This window comes from Cyprinodon variegatus, unplaced genomic scaffold (genome assembly GCF_000732505.1).
Source record: "Cyprinodon variegatus isolate N-32 unplaced genomic scaffold, C_variegatus-1.0 Scaffold343, whole genome shotgun sequence".
Taxonomy (NCBI): Eukaryota; Metazoa; Chordata; class Actinopteri; order Cyprinodontiformes; family Cyprinodontidae; genus Cyprinodon; species Cyprinodon variegatus.
The window spans coordinates 298,593-317,510 of record NW_015150796.1 but is presented as its reverse complement, the minus strand read 5'-3'; the positions used below and the strand labels follow the sequence as shown (position 1 = coordinate 317,510).

The window sequence follows — 18,918 nt, the reverse complement described above, 5'->3', positions numbered from 1 at the left end:
GAACAAGGTTTATCAGATGATGCTGGATTTGCTGGACAATATGCAGTTGCTAAGGGAAACTATCAGGCAAACATTTTCATTTATTTACTAATTACTTTTTTCATTCTTTTGAGCATTGTTTATCTAATGATGAGCCAAGGAGCTTGTGTTAATTTAGCCTGAATGAAAAACATCTATTTGAAGCCTGCAGCTGTGCCTCTTTCTCAGCCTGCTCCATGTTTAGCTCCATTTTCCACCTCAGCTCTCACCTGGGTTGTGTTTATGTTAAGATGCAGGTTCTTTGAGACCTAAATTGTTGTTTGGCAATAACTGATTATGTAAAAAACAAAAATTGTGTAAAGAGAAAATATTTCCATTTGCAAAAAAACAACAACAGAGCAGATTTCCATTTAAATATTTCTCTCTTTTTTTATATAAATGTGAAGTAGAGCATCTTGAAGAATTATACAGACAGAAATGGGAGATTGAAAGATATTCAGAAAAGGAGACAAATAAATTAAGATATGAATGACTGAGATGACAATTTTTCCATTTAGCTTCATCTTGGTAGTAGGTAGTTTCCATTTCACGAACAATATCTGAGTGTTTTCACTGCTTGGACGTTTAGCACACCTTTTTAAAAAAGACAAAAATGTGTCCAATCATTTAGACAGTTGTAATTAATAGTATTTAAAATAAAGGGTAACAAAAAGTGGGACAATAATATCAGCCCTGTCTGCTATGCAGACGCACAAACACATCCCTGCAAGAGAGAGCAAGTTAAAAAAAAATCAGCCACTGAGTATTAAGATCTTTTTGTCTTAAAATCCTTGGGGGAAAAAACATAATCAAAGCTGCAAAGAACAACAATGCATTTCATGCATCATATAAAATATTAGCCATTTCTTTTTCTGTATATATACATAATATATTACACATGATATTCTGTACAGTTAAACTGTAATCTACACCACATTCATAAAAATATTTTCTGACCCATGATTATTTTTATACAGAAAACAAAAACTAAACGGCCTGATCCTCCGACAGTTCAGCTTGACAAAGTTAAAGATAACATCCTGACTCCGCTGTGGTCCAAATCTAAAGGCGGAGTCCTGGTTCTCTGCTCAACTCTTCCCATTAGCAGTCTTGTTTAATAGAGAAGACCCTTGAGAGAATGAGGACTGCCAATCAGGCTCTTTTCTGCCTCGGAGGCGGGATCAACGGTTACAGCTTTGCATGTCTGAGTTTGGCCGGTCTTACTTTGTCAGCTACTGCGGCTGAGTAGATGGGCGCTCAGACAGAACGTCTGATCGGTGAGCAGCCAGCTGCTGCTGCTGTTTCTGCTGCGGATGCTGGGCTGCAGCAGTGAAGTTACTGTGCTGCTGGAAAGGAAATGCTGCTTGGAGAATAAGGGGGGTGGGCTGGTTTCCATGAAGGAGCCGAGGAGCCTGCAGTGAAACATTTAGATTAGTATAAAAAAGCTTCCTGTCAACATTGAGAAACAGAAAATGATGTGCAGCAAATTAGGTAATATAAACTGAAATGTTTAATAATAAGGTGCCAGTAATACCTGCAGGAACTGTGTCTGTTGCTGGGCTAGTGGAGCAGGTCCTGCTTGTAGGGCTGAACCCTGGGACTGTGCCTGTACATGCTGCTGCTGCTCCTGCTGAGAAATGCTGAAGGTCTGAGTCTGGCCCTGCTGAGGAGCAAAGGCCGTCACCACCTGACCCATAATCATGCTTGTGGGAACCATGACCCCACATGGAATCTGTCCCGTGACCAGTTTGGTGAGTAAATGAGGAGCTGTAGGAAACCTGTGAAGGGGAGGGCAGATCAGCTAGAGTTAGCTTGATAAAAAAGAAAAAAAGGGTCAATATTTTCTCTTGCAACGGCAGCAGAAGCAATAATCAGAAGGACTGAGCCTGAAAGAAGAAAACTACAATATAAGGAGTGGGTTCGACACCTTATCTGAGCAGCGTGGTCCTGTGCAAATGTTGCAACAGCAGGAGTGCTGGATACTGTGTTTTGTGCCAGGCTTGTGGAAATCTGAACCATGTTAGCCGGGTTTTGCTGAGGGATCATCATAGTATTGTAGATGGATCCTGGGAGAAGATTCTGTTGAGGCTGCAGAGTCAGTGTCGAGTGTTGAGACTGAAAGACCAAGGAGCCTGAATCAGTACTTTAAGTTAGAAAAATCTTTAAAATCAATGGGAGCCGGTGTTTAATACATCCATTTATTTTGTTTCCCTGACCTGTGATTGCACTGTGCTCTGGTCCCTTAGAAGTGTTTGTTGCTGGGACTGAGCATGGACTGCCTGCTGCTGAATGCTGTTCTGCAGAGGCACCGCTGGGACCACCTGGTTTTGAATGCTCAGCTGCCCCACCTGCTGGCCAGAGCTGCTATGCAGGGCCTGAGCAGAGCTGGGGTTAAGTCCTTCGTCTACTTTCTGTTGAGGCATCTGAGGGTCGACATCTCAAAATTAGATATGAAGTTTAAGTAAAACGATCATTCAAACATTCAATGAGGAACAATCAAGCAGCACCTGCAGACTCTGCCCCTGCACCCTCTGGAGCTCCACTTGGATCTGATGCAACTCATCCAGTTGCCGCTGAATGTTATCCTCAATAATCCTGGTCTTCTTCTCCAGCTGCTTCTTCAGATTCTGCATGGCTTCTAGCTGGTTAGAGTACTGCGCTGACTGTCGAACACATGAACACAGGTAAACATAGCAGAGAGACGTGGGTGCGAGGTCTGCTGTCTGCACAGAAAAATGCAGTAAAATGTTGGGTCTTTCCTTTACACATCATGCCACAAACTGAAAACACCACTTCTTCTTTCTGTAAACAAGTTCATTCTTATAACCACTTTTTTTAACGACCAGATTTGCATATTGCTTGAAAATTAGTGAAATGAAATATTAATTACTATATTTTGTTTTGTGTAAACTGTGCTCTTTAAGGTAAACTAAGATTATGTTTTTTATGGCCATGTCTGCAGCCAATTTTTCCCTGTTAGAGACCTGCTGCTATTCCTTGGTCTTCATAATGTTGTTTGTTCTTTATTATTCTTTCTGAGGCCCTTAAAAAACATCTGGATTCAAATTATGGCTGGGCAATACAGCTTAAAAACTCCAGTCTCTTATTTTTTTTCTACCAAATTAAAATTTATTGGTTTGTTTCTCTTAAATTTCATGATAAAAAAGCATCAAATAACACAAATTTCTTTAAAAAAATAGCTTTTCCTTCAATCTTCTACTCAGGGAGGTGACCTTAAAGGGGAACGCCGTTTTTTTGACATTTGGCCCTTGATTTTACATTATCACATCATGTTCTACTCACCCATATGAGTTTTGTGTCATTTGGAGCTGTTCTGAAGATATTCCGTTAGTTTATATCCAAGTAACGTCTTTCTATGGGCAAACGAATTGAAGGCACAAACTAAACTGTTCATAATTTATAATTTATGGTACGCCAGCATTCATAACATGTAGGCGAATCACTGTCCAACAGACATCCACAGATATATATTTTATATTTGCGTTTTCTTTTTAAAACAAAGCAGAGTGTGTATGAGGTCATCCATCCGTCATCAAGGGCCCAATGTAAAAAAAACAGCATTCCCCATTAATTTAAAAGGCAATGAAATTCAAGTTTTGAAACATGACTGTTATACATGCCTCACGACAAATAAGGAAAATATAACTGTTTTCAGCTGGTAGTATTAAACAATGAGCTAGTTTAGTTGGAAGCAGATAAGATGATGAAAGTGATGAACTGATGCATAGAATTGGTGAAAATAATCAAGATTTTCTAAAAGTAAATTATTTATTAAAAAAAAAGGAAATTCAATTAATCCATAAAAAGGATAAATCCCCAAGTCATAATGTAACCTGAAGTTAAACGACGACCTGAACATGACTGGTAGAAGTGGATTGTATTTCAACAAGCATTTAAAAACCCACAATTGTGGTTCAGTTTTCATCTAGTTTAAAACCATCCACTAATTGTTTTTGTTATATTAGCCAAAATGTCTACAAAACACAATAAAGTTTGTGGCTGAGACCTTTTAGGGATATTAATGCTTATTTAAAAACACTACACCATATATTTCAAAGACTTTCTCTCCATCTGAGCAGAATTTAAATTATGATGTAAGAAATTTAGGGCTGAAACAATCAGATTAATCGGTTATTGAAATAATTGTCCACTAATTTAGTAATCGATTAATCGTTAACTGGAGTATAGAGACAAAAAACATGCCATTAGCTGACAGAGCAACACACTTAGAGCAGTAATTATATTGTAAAAAAATATATATAAACATTTTAAATTTATTATTTAAAAAAAAACGTTTTCGTCTCTCAATATGCTTTATCCAGAACTCCTCATGTCGAAAAGTTTTAGTGTCACCTGGTTCATTTTAGTAAAAAATCTTCTTTAAGGAACCTTTTGCTGTCCGATTACTGTATTTTCACGACCATAAGGCGCACCGGACTATAGGGTGCGGGTTTTATATACAGGTACATGTCCTCTACTACGTTTAAATACCTCTACTGCGTATTTAAAAATAGAGCGGGAGCAAAACTGAGTATGATTGTGCTTTATTCATGTATTTATTACAAAGTATTAATCAAACCCATCAAAGTCATCATCCTCTGTTTCTCAATTAAACAGCTGCGCTAAATCAGACATGCCAATTTCCCCTTCTTCGCTGTCAGAGTCACTTTCCGTGCCGGGCGGCTCCTCAGAAATGATGCCGGCTTTTGCGAAAGCTTGAACAACAGTGCCAACAGACATGTTAGCCCAAGCGTCTACAATCCATCCGCAAACGGTGGCGTAACTTGCCCAGCGCTGACTTCCACTTTTCGTGAAACTGTGGTCTCTGTCGGTCATCCATCACTCCCACGCCGCTCGCAGCCTTACTTTGAACGGCCGGTTCACACCGATGTCGAGCGGTTGAAGTTCCTTTGTCAGACCGCCCGGGATAACAGCGAGCACAGCGTTTATTTGTTTCACCATGTTTTTCACATCGGCTGTGAGATGGGCATGCATGGAGTCACAGATTAACAGCGATGGTGATGCGTGGAAAAAACCACCCGGTCTCCTCACATACTCCTCCCTCAGCCACTCTTTCATCATCTCCTCATCCATCCAGCTCTTTTCATTTGCCTTAATAATGACTCCAGCTGGAAAAGTCTCTTTAGGCAAAGTCTCTTTGCCATTTTCAGGGTTGTTAAGGCAACAATGTTCTGCATAAAGAACATACCTGTTCTTTTATACACAATCCACGCCCACACTTCCCCCTTTAACGTTCTCATGGTGGTCTCAACAATGTCCGCAGTAACAACACACATAGGGCGCACCGCACTATAGGGCGCGCCGCACATTTTGAAGGAAGAAAAAGACGTTTATATGCGCCTTATAGTCGTGAAGATATGGTATTATTATCCATTATTAATTGTTTAACCAACAGATTCATGGATTTGCAAAATAATCGTCAGCTGCAGCCCTAAAGAAGTTCCTAAGCTGTTCCCTGAAAACATGAATCCCTCTAACAGCAGGGAGCTAATGCTCTATGCAGGTGAAGTTTCTTACTTGGTTGTTCTGAAGTTGTTGTTGAGGCTGCTGTTGTGAAACTATGGGGGGCGCCACATTCTGACATGTGTTCTGTGAGGTCATCGATAACTAAGGAAACACAACAGGCACAAATCAGTAAAAAATCTTGTCACTCAGGTCAGACCACGAGAGGTTAAAAGAGGGAATGTTGGCTCCTTTGTGCTGACCTGACTGCTGCCCGATGATCCTCGTTGTGATGTCATTTCCACAGAGACAGGCTGTTGACCCAGGTTACTTGTATCTCCCTGAATCTTCTGATGTGAAGCTGAAGCAGAAATACGGTGAGACAAACATTCAGACATCCTTTTGGAGATCTTCAACTATGAAAGCAGCGCTGTTAAAGGTGCTTACAGGCGGAGTCGGAAACGGCAGTGTGGGAGGATTTTCGTGAGCTGCGTGACGAGGCTGAGGGTGTTCGGCTGTGGTCAAACTGCTCCAGGGGTTCATTCAGGCTGAAGGCGTTGAGGCGATACTCAGAACCTGAATCCTGGGACTGCCGTTCCAAAGTATCGTCAACCATCTTTAGTCGTCTTTATCAGTGACAGAATGTAACAAACATTAAGCAAACGTCTCACCTTCTCAGCTTTGACCTCAGGGGGAGAATCTTCAATTCCAAGCTCCCTGCGCCGTTCTGCTCGTACTTCAGCATAGCTGCAGATGAGAGACATTGGATAGAGCTGTAGGTATGTATTCACATTTCTTTAGGTTACAACCACAACCTCAAATGTGTTTAGTTGACCATAACATCATTGTAAAATGCAAATCTGAAAAGCTATTTGCTGAGCGGCAATAACCTGCTGGAAGCTAAAGCTCCTCCAGCTTCAGGTCTTACAGTCTCTAAGATGGATTTTCTTTTTGAGACTCCTTGTATTCTGCTCCATCCATTGTTCAACCAATTTTGACTAAGAGTTGCTGAAGAAAAGCCACTCCACAGAATAATACTGCCACTGTTGTGTGTTAAACAAGATGCTGGTTGGTTCAGGTGATCAGCTACATATACTAATAAAAAAATTATTCTGGTGTGAACTGGCTACATTTCAGCATTTAAACTGGATCTGATGCTTTTGCCAAATGCCTTAAAACAACATTTGTTGTAAATGGGTGCTATACAAATAATATATATACAATATTTTCAATATATTTATTAGTCTCTTGTAAATTGAGTTGTCCTATTTCTGCAGTACATTGTACAAACTGTTAATACATATGTACTGACACATACCTGACAACAGTGTGTGTGCAGACAATAAACTCTGGTCTGGAGTTCCACTGATGGTAAGTGATGTAGTAATGTGTCTGCAGCCAAATCCACTGCTGTCCTTTAGTGAGGAACCTGTAATAGCAGGACTTTCCTTTCCCATATTGCATCACTACACAGAAACAAAAACATGGCACCATTTTAGCACTCGAGAAGAAGACAACAATAAGCCATCAATATACTTGCAGGAAGAGCAGCACTCACAGTGTTCATGACATTTAGCCAGAGTCTCCAGGTCATCAACATGGTAGTAGTCATATCCTGAAGTACCCAGAACTTCAAATGGGAGGTACCCTATGATGGGAGGGGCTCTGGACAAACCAGGGCAGTCGAATCGTTACTGAGAGGAGTAAACCTTTACACACATCTAAACCCAACTCACTGGTCCAACAACTCCGTATTGTCAGTCAGAGGCCATTGTTCAGGGAGTTTTACCAACAAAGGTTTAGGGAAAATAAAGAACACCCTAGAGTCACACATAACAGGGCATGATTAAAAATGTATTTGTTTCACCATGTAGTAAAATAATCTACATATTCACCAAAACACACTCTATAAATACAAAGTATGCCCAATTATTTCAACACCATTTACCAGTAATAACTTTAGCTTGTTTTCTGTTTATCTGTTTCTAGGCTATTTCAGAGCTGCATCATAGATGACCGTTGTCTATGTAGGTTCATCTCTTTCTCTTTTACTTGCTGTTGGCAAACATGTAATGTTTGCCTAACAATCTTTAATGTATTCATTTAATTCAAAGCAGCATAGAAACATATAAACATATTTTTGAAACAACAAAAAAAAAGATTATTTCTAAAAAATATATTCTGAAAGCAGAGATTTAGGAGGGTCCTATAAGTAAGCATGTCAAAGTTCTAGTTCCGTTTTAAAACATTTATGCTTTAAACCAATTTGCTAATCTATTTGGTGTAGATTAAGGAAATCTATGTGAAACAGTAACTTAATACGCAGAAGAACAAATTTAAAACTGTAGTCTGATTTAAACTCTTTTCTAATAAGTTAAAGAAAGGCTGTGATGTCTATTTGTGAATATACATAGAATCTTCCAGTTATGTAAAACTGAATACCTTTTGTTTCTTTGTCATAGATATATACAGCTTAAATATCCTATTAATAGGATGACTAAATCATTTCCAGATAATCTGTCCACATTTCTTTGTTTTTCCTTTTCTTTATGAGTGTTGAAACTATGAACAGACAGCAAGGGTCAAATGTAAACTTTTAGCCCTATATCCCTCATAGAGCATGAGATGTGTTCAAATCTTCAACTTAACTGTTCAACTGACTGTATTCTGTTATTTAAATATATCTAAAAATACAAAAAAAACTAGTTTTACTTTTTTTTTTTTTTTACCATTTCATCTTTTTATAACCTTTTGAAAATTTAGACAAGTTTCAGATTATCTACTTTTGCTCCGGTGTCCAGTTATCAAAGGTCCAATATTTTGCTAAATTCACATTATAAACATCCCTTTCACCTTTATCATTGCCTTTCTCCACCTCTTAGCGAATGTGTGTTAAAAGTGATCTGTTTGAAAAGTATTCCTCTTACCCTTCCTATGATGTCATAAGGGGAAATAAGCTGTCTAAAGAGGTCTGTAGCAGCCTAATGGTCTAGCCACAGCCTTCATCTAATGGAATATTCTGTGCTACTAGTCGCCATCTTTACTAACTCTGACTGGTTGTCATGGCTGCGGGTTGTTGGGGGCGCAGCCTTCGGGAGGACGGGGCGTCGGGAGGACGGGGGCGGTGAAAGCCAAAAGACTGTCTGCCTAATCTTAAAAGAAATTTTCTGCACATTCTTAAATGTAGTATTATTGGGAGCTTTAACGACATTTGGAGATCTGCTGCATGTAATTTTACTTTGGAGTTTAAATTTACAGTATATAATATTGGCAGCTTATAAAGACAACATCTTAGCAGCTAGAGGCTTAGAAGAGAAAAAAAAATGCCCTTTCTTGTTAACATAACTGTACTACACCAATTTTTGGTTATCTAGAATGGCTGCTGGTCTGCATATTATACGTATAAGAAATAAAAAAACTCAGATATAAGGCTGCCTGATGGAAAAAACACAAAAAAGGGGTGAAGAGGGAGTCAAACACAAAAAGGCTCACATTTTGAATCGTGAGCCTTTGGCTGCTCAGTTTTGGTGAGGTTTTTGTGCATCAGCACCACAGCATGAATCACTTTAGGAAAATATTCATGACTGATTGCAGGTCAAGCTGACCCTGCTGTTCTGTAACAGACTAAATTGGGTTAATCGGGAAAAACAACATGTACAGGCTCAGTGGTCGCCATGAAACTGGACTTGGTTGTGTCGGTGGCAGAGAGAAGGACTATGGACAAACTGCTGAGCATCCTGAGCAATGCAAATCACCTTCTACACACCGTCGTCAGTGACCATAAGAGCCTGTTCTGTGACGGCTGCTTCTTCCTCAGAGCAGGACCATCAGACTTTAAAGTCCTTTGTCCAACTAGCCATCTGACTGTACAACTCCTCTTTGGGGGAGAGGAGGAGTAACAGGAGGACAGAGGATGATGTGGACCAATAATGGCAGCAGTAGTTCATTAAGTTATCAGTTTGTGGACTATTAGTCTGTTGAGGTGCACTATTAATCACTGAATATATTGTGCTATATTGTATCAACACAACTCAATACACCACACTCCCTAAGCACACAGCACATTTATTGACAATATATTGTATGTTATTGTTCTGTATTCTTACATATATTTTTTATCTCATTTTATTCTTTCTTGTATCTTTTTGTATTCATTGTAATTTTTTTTTTTATCACAATCTTATTTATTTGATCTGTACTTTTTTTGTTGCTGCTCCCTTCCCAGAGGGAGGGAGTGAGGGATCTATCCATCCGTTTATCTATTTGCATGTATTAAAAAATGGATGCCAAAGGTTGTAGTTTAGGGTGAAAATGTGCCTCATGTACAAAAGAAAATACTAAAGTCTGATAGTGAGCATAAATTAAAAACAGGAAAAAGTTCCCTCATACCTGTGGTCCAAGAAGAGAAATTTCCACTCTAAACTGTGCCTAGAGGTAAATTCCTCATTAGGCTCCTCAACTGTGCACATCTCCTGTTAAAAAGAAGAATAGGTCACCAAATGTAGAGCCCTTTATAAGCAGAATTAGCCCTGAAGATAAAAGTATTAAATGATTTCATGACCTCTAGTGGAAACAAGAAAGAAAGAGGGAGACATCAAAACAGGTAAGGATGCTTGATTCTCTTTTAAAAGTCCAAAAACATAAGTAATGCTCTTAAAAAGAACCCATTATGTAGTTTGCTATTTAGAAAACCAGGGAGGCATTTAAACATACCTTTATTCCAAGTATCTTAATATGTATTGATGGTATTATCCAAAAACGTGGAAAAACAAGTAAAAGTTTTTGTTTTTAGGGTTTTCAAACATTAAAGATTACAGTTGTCACCATAAGTCTAGATTGTTATCATAGTAAATGTTTTTTGTGATAAACAATTCTATAACTGTCCATCCCTACCAGCATGCATAGTTCATAGGAAAGACAGAATCCATTGTACTAAATTTTATTAATTTTCTTTAAAAAAAAAACAAAGATCATTCAAAGATGCAAGATGCATTCAAATGAGCTGGCTTTATACATTTTCTTAACAGATTGGCATTGTGTCATAAGAAAAACTGGACCAATATTTATAAACAAAGTCGTTACCATTTGTGTTTTTGTTTCTATAGTTTGCCATGACGTGTTTGTTAGTTGTTGCAGCACAGGAGTGTACGGTGTTTAAAGCACAGAGGTAATGTCAAAGGTGTTTATTTCAGTGCCTTAAAGGGGTAGAGAATATAATCTATATTACGTATTTATTATAGTTCATAGGCCACAGGATTATTATGAAAAGCAATATTATCCTGAATTTTCATATCCATTCATAATTATCAGGAATTATTTCAATATTCTGAATCATTTTTAGTGTTAAATAGACAAAGAGAATAATCCTTTATAAAAATTTAAGAGCCTGTTTTGCTGAGTGTTGCCGAGAGTTTTGCAGAGCAGCTTCCTTGAATGGCAGATGCTAAATTGTTCCTTACAGATAGCTAAATTCAAGAGTCCTTCTTGTGGAAAACATTACAGTAGCTAAAGTAATGAACTGAAAAGACAATTCTCACCTTGAGGAACTGTGGTTTGGCCAGCCTTACGGTCGCAATTAGACACACTGAGTCCTTAAATGTAGAGTGAAGCGATCGCTGGATCACTCCATCAAAACCGTTTCTGTTACAGTTAGGCACTGTTTACAACAAGAAAGAAAAGCTAAAACTCAAGAGGAATAAAAAAACATCAAAACTGCTAGAAGCAACTCTGTGCAACATCATCTTACCATTATTGAGCGATTTGAAGTTTCCAATGAATTTAACATATTCATACACAGGAGGCCCTTTGGGATCGATTGTCCCTCGAAGCATATGGCAACAGAACTCAAGCTGATTCTTTGCTAATGAGAGAAAAAAAAGTTTGAGTAAAAAAAAAAACATATTGAAGAAAAGTTATTAAGCAAAAGATTACTTACTTTTAAGATACTCCGGCGTTAGAGTCTCTCCCTCTGTGACATGTGAGGACAGAGTTTTGTACACGTCAGATTGCTCCCCCGGGGGCAGAAAATTTATAAGGTTCTGATCCACAAGATCAGCCTGAAAGACACAATATGTGTCACGTCGAAATAAAGTGAATTTTAGTCAAAATAAAGTAAAAGGCAAAGACTTATTGAAAATCTGAACAGGGAGTACTCACAGGTAAATGCTCTAGAAGAGAAGTCACATTCTCAGAAACATAGATTATATTCCCATCAGTCATGATAGCGAGGAAAAATCCATCCAAGGCCTGAAAGATGAAGCATTTGGCTTTATACAGAAAATTCCTTTTCTGTTAAATGAAAAAACTAAACAAGCACAAAGTAAGCATCACCTCCAACATCAGCTGGGTGAACTCTTCATTACTAAGAAACAGAGGCTTCCAGTCTTGTCTGATCTCAGTTGTTTCCGACTGAGCAGCATTCTCTGTTCAGGAGACAAAAGAGAGAAGTTAAGCTCAGAGAAGCTCCGGGCTAAACGGCTTTCTCAGCATTCTGAGTGTTTTCTACCTTTGTGTTTGTGCAGGAAGTCAATGCTTTTCTGCAAAATAGTAGACTTGTCCATCTTACGGGTGTTGCCTGGCAACATGGTACCCAGCTCCTTAATGAGGACATTGAACTGGTCTCTGCGTTTCTTCTCAGACTTGTTACGGGAAACTCTATTAATTAAGGAACAAGAAAAAAGATTTTAGAATTATAATAAGATGTGACTGTTGTTTAAAGCAGTAAATTCTGACCTATTATATAAAGCTGCCCCCCTCTTATGAAAACTGTGTCTCCAAAACATTCATCAAAAAAACATTTAATAGCTTGACTGAATATGTAATTCAGATATCTTAAATGTAATGATGTCACATTTTCCATGCATGTGTATTGAGCTTTTATTTCCAGATATCTAAAATATTCTGACAATAAATAAATCTAATTTCAGATCTCCATAATCCAGATACTACTTATCATAATGACAACCTCAGATATCAAAAATGATTATAACATTCTAGATATCCAGAAATCCTACTCTTGACATCAAATTGTATTTCTACTAGTAGTATTGTTATTACAGACATCAACTACTTGAGTGGTTAAAATAGAATTCCATATATCTGAATTTTGATTACCGTATGTCTATCCAAAATGCAGTTTAAGATACTTTCAAAAGAAAATAGGAAGGCTGACCAGTCCCATTTCTATTATAGATAGCACTAAAGCGTGGTACATACTCACAATTATACCACTCCTGGTCAGAATTGTAATAGAGATATCAATAGTTACATTTTTGCCAGTAGAAATTACTTTTTAAGTAATCTGATATAACATTTCTACTAGTAAGAACTACATTTCAGATATCTACAAATCTTTACTTATTTCCAGTGGCCGTTTTTACATACATTTGCTTGACCTGATCTGTATTTCAGATCTTAAATAGTATTCTTCCTATCTAAAATGAAAATCTCAGATATTTGAAATGTAATTCATACAAATGATGTCACTTTTCCCCATTCATGTGTATTGGGCTGTTACTTTCAGCTATCCAAAATAATATTACTCCAATTTAAAATAAACATTCTGGGTGTTTAAAAAAAGAGTTTCAGATCTCTGTAATCCAGTCGTTACTGGTAATAAATTTTCTCATAAGAATCATCTCAAACAGGTCTGTAGATAAGAGAGGAAGACTTTGAACTGTAAATGACAGCAGGGATATTTAACCACCCAAAAAACAAACACCAAGTACTTAGCAAAGCTGTACTGTGGATACTATAAATGCAGATGGTTTAATCTTGATGAAGATGTTTTTCCTACATATAAAAGGAAATAACCTAAGCCATCCTCAGCAACAGCTAATAATTGCCAAGTAGCTAATGCTAAGTAAACATTCAAATGTGTAACTTGGTGCGCTGTGTCCCCAGGTGAAAATATACATTTGTTCCAGACTTAGAAATAGGAGTGTACTGTTGAGAGAGTGATAAAATAATGAAAAAAAAAAAAACTGCTAGAAATAATGTTCGTCTTTAAAGAAAGATTGAGAGCTAAAGAATTTGCTGATGATACAAAATGTTCCTGCTCTTACGATTATGTAACAAATGTTTATTAAATGGGGGGTATACTATGCCTCTATTTTAGTGGTGTCTCCATTTATCTTTTTAATTGTGTTTTTCTGTAGTTTAGGAGAATGTTTAATCCTTAAGCATGCTTAGGTATTTATTCATTTATTAAATATGGATTGAATTAGACATAAGTTTGTAGAAATGTATGAAGGACAATGTGCTTAGAAATGCCTACTGGCTGCTTAACTCAATAATGTATTTTTCTTTTCCAGCTATTCATTTCTGTAGGAAAATAAGAGATCTTATTGTCTTTTTATTTTAAATATATGTATATCTATTTTACTAATTATGTATATCAAATTTTACAAAACGACAGACAAACAATGTCTGTCACTTTGGCAACCCTTAACCAGAGCTATTCACTAGACAGGATGAAACACAGTAGTGTGATGGAGTTTTACCGTTTGGCTTTGTCCTTTTCATCTTCTTCCATTAACCCATCAAAAATGCTGTTGTCATCTCTAAACAGTGAACAAAACACCAATTTAAACACTAAAATTAACAGAAGCCTAAATAAGGTGTTTCAGTTGACATTGGGCACAATAACACAGCTATCATTGTTAATATTTTAGTTTTCTAATATTCTGTGCACATCCTACAGTTCTACATACACTGATGACCACATTAAATACAAAAGTCTCATCTGCACAGATCAGATAAGTTTATGAGCCCAGAGTTTGGATTCACATGTGGATCTTAGAAGACAGAGGACATTAGGTGAGATATGCAGTACAGAGTCATTAGGGGCTCTCCCTTTAAAGCAATCTAAGGTTGTTGTTTTCTGTTTCTATTAATTTCAGCTCAGTAATCACTATACTGTATATATGATAAATATTATTTTGGTAACCTTGTTGAAACAACAAATGATGCTCTGATCTCAGGGAAGGGACCAACTATCTGCACTGGAACACGAACAAGATATCAACAACATCGCCGATACATATACATAACAAATATGAAAAATAATTATGTTTTTGAAGGTACGTCTTAAGGCGGACTTTTTTCAGCTAAGAATTTGATCAAAAGCAAACCATTTTTATCTCCATAGTTTAAGGCTCGGCTACCGTAATGCTCTGTATACAGAAATAAGCCAGTCCATCGTCTTTAACTTTCAACTAATTCAAAACAGAGCTGCTTAGTTTCTTTCAAATGCTCATAAACACGCCCAATTTACCCCCATTCTCTCCTCTCTCCATTGGCTCCCAGTTTGCGTTAGAATAGACTTTAAAGTTATGCTGTTTCAGCATATCTGTCTGAACTTTTAACTGTTCACCACAATCAGAGTCCATAACCATGCTTGTCTCAAGGACGAGGTGGCTGTTCTTTTGCTGTTATTGCTCTTAAGCTGAGGATCACTTTACCCCAGAGCTATGATCCTTCACTGAACTTGGAGTTTTTAAATCCAGCTAAAATCACATCTATTCAGACAGACCTTTCATTTGTAGCTGTTTAACTGTGGATAACGTCTTCCTTTGTTTATTCTATTGCTTAATTTCTATTTATATAAATCTGTTTTGAATATGTTTTATCTTCTTATTTTTCTATACGTCTTTATACTTTATCTATTTTGTCTCTGCATCTTTTTGTTTTATATCAGCTTTTAAAGCACTTTGTGCACCTGATTGGATTGTTATAAAGTGCTGCATAAACAAACTATAAAACAACTTTGAAAATAATACAAACTGAGGTATTTTATTTTTTCTTGAATTGAGGAGGTAAGCGAGACACTTTGCCAATTGAACAAGACAATTTAAAACAAGAAAAATAATTTCATTTTTTTATTTCAAGTGAAAATTATCCAATTATATAAAAAAAACTCACTCCATAGGCAGATCATCTTATTTTCCTACTCAAATTAAGGGTAATCTAAGAAATTTTTCTTTCTTTCTATTTCATTATGGCAGCGTAGAAAATATCTCACCGATCAATGGAGCTCATGTTGAAGCCTGTTCAAGGTTGTCGCGTTGGAGTGTAGTCTTTTATTCGTGAGGTAGACATTTGTGGATGAACCTTAAAAAGATAGAGAAATAAAACCCTTTAAAGCCTCACCTTAAATATTTAAAGCCGTTGCCAAATATATCACATCAACACATAGCACAATCATGTCCTCACCAAAAATAAAGCCAGTCCAGTGAGAGGAAAGCGTGTTTGGATGAGTGGAAGGTCTCAGTGGGTGGGCTAGAGCAGTGGTTGATGTTGGACTTCAGTCTAGGAGGAGAGTCACTGAACGTTTCTACAATGAGGGAGCTGAAAGTGTGCAAAAGGTCTTCAGTCAGATGAGTTTCTGCTCTCCTTTGGATGCCAGTGTTGAACATGGCAGCAACATCTGTTTCTAGAAGAGAGAAAGACAGACCATACATGAGGCCAGACATAAACTCCAAGAAGATATACAGCAGCTGATGGTCGGGTGTGACAGATTTGGAAACTATATTAACTTTATAAAATAAAATAGAGCCTGAAAGTAAGCTGAATGTTTTAGGAATAAAAAATTTAACCATAATATAAATAAAGAGTAGTTTAATTCAATTATAACATGTCTCGCCTTCTCTTTCTCAAAGCTTTATTTATTTTGCAGTAAAGCAGCAGCAATCAGTAATAATGGCTTTGCAATAATTAAAAAATAATCTATAATAAAGTGCAACTTGAAAAAAGGACACATTTCTAATTCCCTATTAATAGCATAAATCTTTGGTAAACGTTCATCTCAATCTGCCAGGGGTAAGAATAATTTGGAAGAATAATTTGGACATCACTCTATAATCTCTCAAAGTTTGCTTGTAGAAGCAAAAGATCTAGTGCAAGTCTTCAAATACTTGTGGAAAACAGAAAGATTAGCCTACAGTATAACCATGGATTGATGGAGACCATGTTATTTTTGTGACGGGAAAATAACCTGAGTGACTCATATATAAACGGCAGCTGGTCACTAAGTGTTTGCATCTGTGGAGCAATGTTTTAAAAACAAAGATAATTCTGCCCATGATTCAAGAGGAGGAACTGCCTAAATGAAGAGACTAAAAATAGCAGAAGAGAAAATGTCAATATTTCAAATAAAATTTAAAGCCTGATAATGTAATTACTAATCTCAACCTTTTTAATTGACTGAGATCCCAACAATCTGTATCATCTCATTAACCCTGATTTAATTACCCACCTCTGAATATTTAGTTACACTTCTTTTGATTTATGTATGTATTTTGGTTCCAGAAACAGACAGAGTGAATACACACAGTGAAAAACAGTCACAATACATTCTAATATTTACAATAAAGCTAAGAAAGCGACATGATGAAAGTCTTTAAAAGCTTCCACTGATCCCCCTAGATGACAAAACGAGACTTTAATTAAAATGAAAATATAATTACCCTAAAAGGCTAATGTTTTCGCTTTTGTCTCTGAAAATGTTGATCTAAAATTGATCCCATTTTATTCACAGTCACTTATTCGTTTCATTCAGTGTTTGCCTCAGCCAACTGTAAAATTAAATGACATTTAATAACCTAACTAAGCTGATTTATGTAGTTTTGGATTAGGTGATTTTTGAAATTATTTCTAATAGTCAATTCATAGTTTTAAACATATTTAGGGTTTTAATAATTTTTTGACTTGCCAAAATTGATATTGCTCTCTCTCCTATGTGCTGCATCAAAGCAAGGATCTCTGCATTCTGATGTAGATGAATAGAAAAAGGGAAAAAAAGGTGCCAAAGGAAATAAAATTCATTTTTAGTTCAAGCCTGTCAGTAGTTCTGGTATCAGAAGTCTCCTGTGGACGCCATTTTTGGCCCCATCTTTTCCTTTTCTTTAAATCTTAAACACCGATATCAGCTGAGGAGAGGCAGATCTAAAGTACTTTAGATTTTGTTCCCGTTGTTTTTTTTTGACCTTCTGGGTGGTTGCAGATTTCAGCTCTCAGCTTGGTTCACTGGAGTTTCTAAGTCTTAGAAATGGCTTTGTGACCCATTCCAAAACTGAAAAGACATATATTTTTTTCTGTTGTATTGCACTTTTCAGGCCACCAAAGAGGCTCTTTTTAAATTATTTAACATGTCTGCAGGCCAGGTAATTATCAATGACTTGAAAAATCTTGCTCAGCGTCCTAAGGCCCCGTCCACACGAAGACGAACCCTGGCCTAAACGCACAAATTTTTCACCAAACCAGCCTCTCATCCACACGAAGCCGGCGTTTCGGGGGTCTGTAAACCATCTTTTTTTTATTCAGCCTTCAGAGTGGGAAGATTTCGAAACGCCGTTTTCGCGTTTCCATCTTTACGCTCTAACCGCATATTTTTTTTTACACGCATGCGTCATAGCGTCGCCTCTAAACACGCATGCGCGACACATCACAACAACAATGGCGCCGTTGCTGCTAATGCTACTCACCCTGCTGTCGGGCTTACAACAGAATCTTCTTCTTCTGGAATATCTCCAGGAAGAACAGAGCAATATCGACGACATAGTTCAGCACCTGAATTTGACTAAACCACGAAAATGGACTCGCAGGGCAACCATGTATTAGTGCGCATGCCCAACATTTCGTCGCTTATTTTTGCTTTGGCACCACAGCGCCACTTACAGGCCTGGCATACATTTTGCAGCGTTTTCATGCATTCGTGTGGACGCTCACATTTATTTTACGTCTCCGTCTTTACGGCAAACGTTTTGGAAAATATCAGCGTTTCGTGTTCGTTTTGACTTCGTGTGGACAGGGCCTAAGAATGTAGTTTCATTAAAGCTAATTAACAAGTCAGCAAAGCAGGAAATTACTGTCTTCCACAAAGTCTGGTTGGATTGCTCTTTTCATAGTGTGAAAACTGCTTAAATATTTATTCAGGCCATCTTAATCCTGTATCAAAACCAGTTTTAAGATCTGAAAAGTCTGTGAGGATTCAAGAACTCCCAGAACTGTACAAGAAAGAAAAGTGACAATCAGGAGAGACAAAAAAGAGAAAAATGTATTTTAGGTACACAGCTTTGCTAAACATAACATGACTGTTGGCACAGATTGTGAGAAACTTATCCTAGAACTGCTCTGTCAACAAAAAACACATTAAAACCATAACAAGAAAAGGTCATAAAAATATCTATGAAATCAGGTTCTCCTGCAAACAGAAGCAAGCAGCTCTTGGCTTTAATTTTAAAGCGACTCAGAGTAAAAACAGCCAAGCTGACTAGATCAAAAAACATCACAAAAATAAACGAACAAACTTACATGGATGAAAATCATATAAATCAGAGGTGACCTGAGATTAAAAAAAAAAAAAAAAGGGATGCTAGTAGAATTTTAAACATTCTTTTCAGCAATCTTTTCACTGCT

The 18,918-nt window shown here is 37.2% G+C and overlaps 1 protein-coding gene across 2 annotated transcripts in view; it reads right to left on the bottom strand.

Annotated features, from left to right (window-relative positions):
• Positions 1 to 405: 405 nt before the first annotated feature.
• clock (clock circadian regulator) overlaps positions 406 to 18,918 on the bottom strand; it is a 31,135-nt gene continuing 12,622 nt past the window's right edge. Inside the window, exons 2-22 of one of the 2 annotated variants that reach the window (XM_015385539.1) lie at positions 15,715 to 15,934; positions 15,524 to 15,612; positions 14,004 to 14,063; positions 12,008 to 12,156; positions 11,833 to 11,924; positions 11,659 to 11,748; positions 11,438 to 11,558; positions 11,249 to 11,362; positions 11,040 to 11,158; positions 9,892 to 9,974; positions 7,061 to 7,167; positions 6,821 to 6,968; positions 6,174 to 6,249; positions 5,950 to 6,091; positions 5,766 to 5,863; positions 5,578 to 5,667; positions 2,526 to 2,681; positions 2,235 to 2,441; positions 1,946 to 2,133; positions 1,553 to 1,796; positions 406 to 1,430 (exon numbers count right to left, since the gene is read on the bottom strand). In XM_015385539.1, the coding sequence (XP_015241025.1) occupies positions 1,251 to 1,430; positions 1,553 to 1,796; positions 1,946 to 2,133; positions 2,235 to 2,441; positions 2,526 to 2,681; positions 5,578 to 5,667; positions 5,766 to 5,863; positions 5,950 to 6,091; positions 6,174 to 6,249; positions 6,821 to 6,968; positions 7,061 to 7,167; positions 9,892 to 9,974; positions 11,040 to 11,158; positions 11,249 to 11,362; positions 11,438 to 11,558; positions 11,659 to 11,748; positions 11,833 to 11,924; positions 12,008 to 12,156; positions 14,004 to 14,063; positions 15,524 to 15,540 (2,481 nt within the window). In that variant the 5' untranslated portion in view covers positions 15,541 to 15,612; positions 15,715 to 15,934 and the 3' untranslated portion in view covers positions 406 to 1,250. The remainder of the gene's footprint in view (positions 1,431 to 1,552; positions 1,797 to 1,945; positions 2,134 to 2,234; positions 2,442 to 2,525; positions 2,682 to 5,577; positions 5,668 to 5,765; positions 5,864 to 5,949; positions 6,092 to 6,173; positions 6,250 to 6,820; positions 6,969 to 7,060; positions 7,168 to 9,891; positions 9,975 to 11,039; positions 11,159 to 11,248; positions 11,363 to 11,437; positions 11,559 to 11,658; positions 11,749 to 11,832; positions 11,925 to 12,007; positions 12,157 to 14,003; positions 14,064 to 15,523; positions 15,613 to 15,714; positions 15,935 to 18,918) is intronic. The other variant, XM_015385538.1, reaches the window with a different exon arrangement.